This window comes from Ceratina calcarata, unplaced genomic scaffold, assembly GCF_001652005.2.
Source record: "Ceratina calcarata isolate Rehan_Ccalc_2016 unplaced genomic scaffold, ASM165200v1 scaffold847, whole genome shotgun sequence".
NCBI classification, from domain to species: domain Eukaryota; kingdom Metazoa; phylum Arthropoda; class Insecta; order Hymenoptera; family Apidae; genus Ceratina; species Ceratina calcarata.
This window is the reverse complement of record NW_017179809.1, coordinates 1-2,976: the sequence shown is the minus strand read 5'-3', so window position 1 is coordinate 2,976 and position 2,976 is coordinate 1. Positions and strand designations below refer to the sequence as shown.

Below are 2,976 nucleotides of genomic sequence, written 5' to 3'. Positions count from 1 at the left end.
ATATCTGTTTAATGTTTAATTTGATTTTATCGTACGGAGTGAAAGATTCTAATGTGTTGTGCATGGATGAAAGCTACTCAAAACTTTTTTGTAGCTATGTGTCAACTGATAGATATATGAATCAGCGAAAATTAGAAATAATCAACAATAATTTTAAACTTAAATTTTATTTTAATCAAGCCGACGTGTCCAATTTGAGGGGCACGGGGCATAGAGGTTTTAATCAAGCAGTCAAGAGAGTTATTGACGAAGAAAATAGGAGATTGAAGATACTGCGAGTAGAATAGCTATTATGGTAATAAGTTTGTGCTGTAATATATTTAATGCTTGTTTATTATTTAATTGACTTCAAATACATATGTATTGACGAAAACTGAAGATTAAAAGGTTTGCGAAGCGAATGAGGCTAAGGAGTTTTTTAATTTAGGTTAGGGTAGAAGAAGGAACGCTCGTTCCTCTTCTTAGGTAAGTTGATGCCTATGAAGGCTGTACATAATGTATGGCAAATAACAAGCAACTCTAGGGATGCTTGTCGAATTGCCCTTAATATCATCGCGAAATAAATGATACAGGAAACCCACCGGGGGAGTACTGGGGCACATTGTATAAATTCCAATGAAACCAAAACATACTAGATCTGGGTTGATTATAACACTAGAAATGGAGGGTCGGTCAGTAGGGATGATTAGAAGGAAAAGGAATCGATTATCTTTGGATCAAGCCGGGGTTCATCGTTTCACCATCTTGACGGTGGCACCGGCGAACAATGTAAGGCCTCCAAGGGAGCCAGTGGACATTGAGGTGACAGAGGGTGATTTCGACGCGAGCCAGACGGATCCGGTCGAGGCTCTGGCAGATGATGCGGGTGTGATGGTCCGCTTGAATGATTCAGCCAATATTGAGGAGGTCCTGTCGCAGAAAGGGGCGAATTGTTCGTTTGATGCGGCAGGTGACGAATTTATCCTCTCTGCGGATCTGCAATGCTTCGATGGAATGGAGGTTGAGGTACCGAATGAGTTACCTGTTAATTCGGAAGTCGGGCCATCATCGAAGAATACGTCGACACCGATCAGACCGGCGGGTACGGTGGAGGAAGGATTTTCGCACGGGAAGGAGAAGGCTAAGGGGAAGCAGAGTTCAAAGGATTCGTCTGGGGATAAGGAGGTGACCAGGGAAGGGAGTGCGGACTCGACGGAGTCGGTGCTTAGAATCTCTCTACCGTTGGAGGAACCGACGGAACCGGTACCGCCACCGATAAGATTATATGCGAAAAAGGAGGGAGGAAGGAATATCTCTGGAAGCAGTCATAACAGATCGAAGGGTGACAGGTCAGTTGTGTAGAATAAATATTTCTCTCTTGCTGTCCTTATGGCTGGGATTTCTGAAATAGAAAAGTTATTGTGATATAGATTGGGTTTGGGATCACTAGTTTGAGGTTTATGGGGGAGATTTAATAAATATGAAATGAAACTTTAGTAGAATTCGGGGAATCATTTTGGATTGTATTTGTGTTTGTTACAATGTATGGTGATAAATTAATTAATGATTACATGCTCTATGATCTTCAGAAGTTCTAGGAGATAGGGTGGAAATATTCCTTCTCGTAGGACAAGGAAACGGATCAGCGGGGTTGAGGAACCTTGTATTAACAAAGGAACGGGATAACCAGGTGAAGGATCAAGGAAGGGACCGGAGTTATCGACCCAGAGGGATCGGAGTACGCTCTAACATATGGATTCGTTATGTTTGCGCTTAATCTAATAGTTTATTAGGATTTAGAAGTATATCGATAGTAACTTTATCTTATTAATTCATGACTTTTTTACGTGTTAGTTATTCGCGGGGAAGATTTAAATTTATTTGATTTGATAATGATCTTTTTGTTTTGAATTGTGTCTGGCGCGGAAACTAAGTAGCGATTTACGCCGATATTAGCCAAAGATGCAGAGTTCTTTTTTTATATATATAAAAGGAAATTTTAAGTTTTAAAAGCTAGGACCAGAAAGAAGGTATATATATTTATCTTTAGTTTGTGATGTTGGTAGGGAATTAAGGTAGAAGGTCTAATTCTTTTTATTTTTTGTATTTTTCAAATTTCTTTTTTGTTTTTTCTGTTCTTTCTTCTCGGTGAGGAGATAGAATGCGTGGAGTACAGATTGTCATTGTTAGCATGGTGGAGTCTGTTCGTTACTTGTTCTTGGTTAATGGCAGATTTAGAGCTATAGATAACTTTATACAATCTTGGTGTTATAATCTTGGTTTTCTTATCATTTTAAAAAGAATCAGTTTAAGTTGTTTTAAAGAATATTAGGTTGTACGTTTGTTGGTTGCTGTTGGCCATTTAAATGTTGTGACGTTTGGCAATCTGATGTGATAGTAGATTATAACAAATCCTTCTTTTACTAGTCCTTGAGGTATATTCCTGATGTAATGTAAATGTCGTTACCTATTGGAGTTGTGATAATACATTTATTTTTATATATTTATAAATTGATTTGTCAATACATAAGAATTTTGTTTATTGTTTGTCCCTCCTTTCCTGTGTGATTGTAAGTGGGATACGGTGAGAATATTAAATGTTGAATTCTGCCAATGAATTTAGGCTATTTCTTTCTCTCATTGATTAATCTTTTTTGGGGAGTAAGGTAGTTGATTGTGGATTATATGAATCAGGTTGGATTGGGTTGGGGCTATAGTTAATTGCTTTCCTTAATGGGAAGAATATGGATAGCCTCTCTTTGCTGGGGAAATGTTTTGAACTGTATTTCCCGCGGTATGGGAAGAGGTTAGGTGTGATTGAGTGACATCTGAAAAATTTGTCGGGATACTTGACGTATTGAGGTTAGAGGCAGTGTTGTTCGGAGTGGAAAGAGTTATTTAATGATGCACGGATGATGTTTGTAAACATTGAAGGGGAGTGGTCATGTACTTTAAATTGAGTGATATTTAAGTAAAGATAGTTAAAAGTGGTTTGGG

The 2,976-nt window shown here is 38.2% G+C and overlaps 1 protein-coding gene across 1 annotated transcript; it reads left to right on the top strand.

The window, feature by feature from the left end:
- The first annotated feature begins 629 nt into the window (after positions 1 to 629).
- Positions 630 to 2,970, top strand: LOC113465098 (uncharacterized). The gene is made up of 2 exons (XM_026818693.1): positions 630 to 1,328; positions 1,569 to 2,970. Exons 1-2 carry the CDS (start codon positions 661 to 663, stop codon positions 1,582 to 1,584), a joined length of 684 nt encoding a protein of 227 aa, XP_026674494.1. The 5' UTR covers positions 630 to 660; the 3' UTR covers positions 1,585 to 2,970.
- Positions 2,971 to 2,976: the final 6 nt, after the last annotated feature.

Excerpts from the sequence above, each read along its gene's own strand:
- LOC113465098 (XM_026818693.1), top strand. The coding sequence starts at position 661 with ATGGAGGGTCGGTCAGTAGGGATGATTAGAAGGAAAAGGAATCGATTA.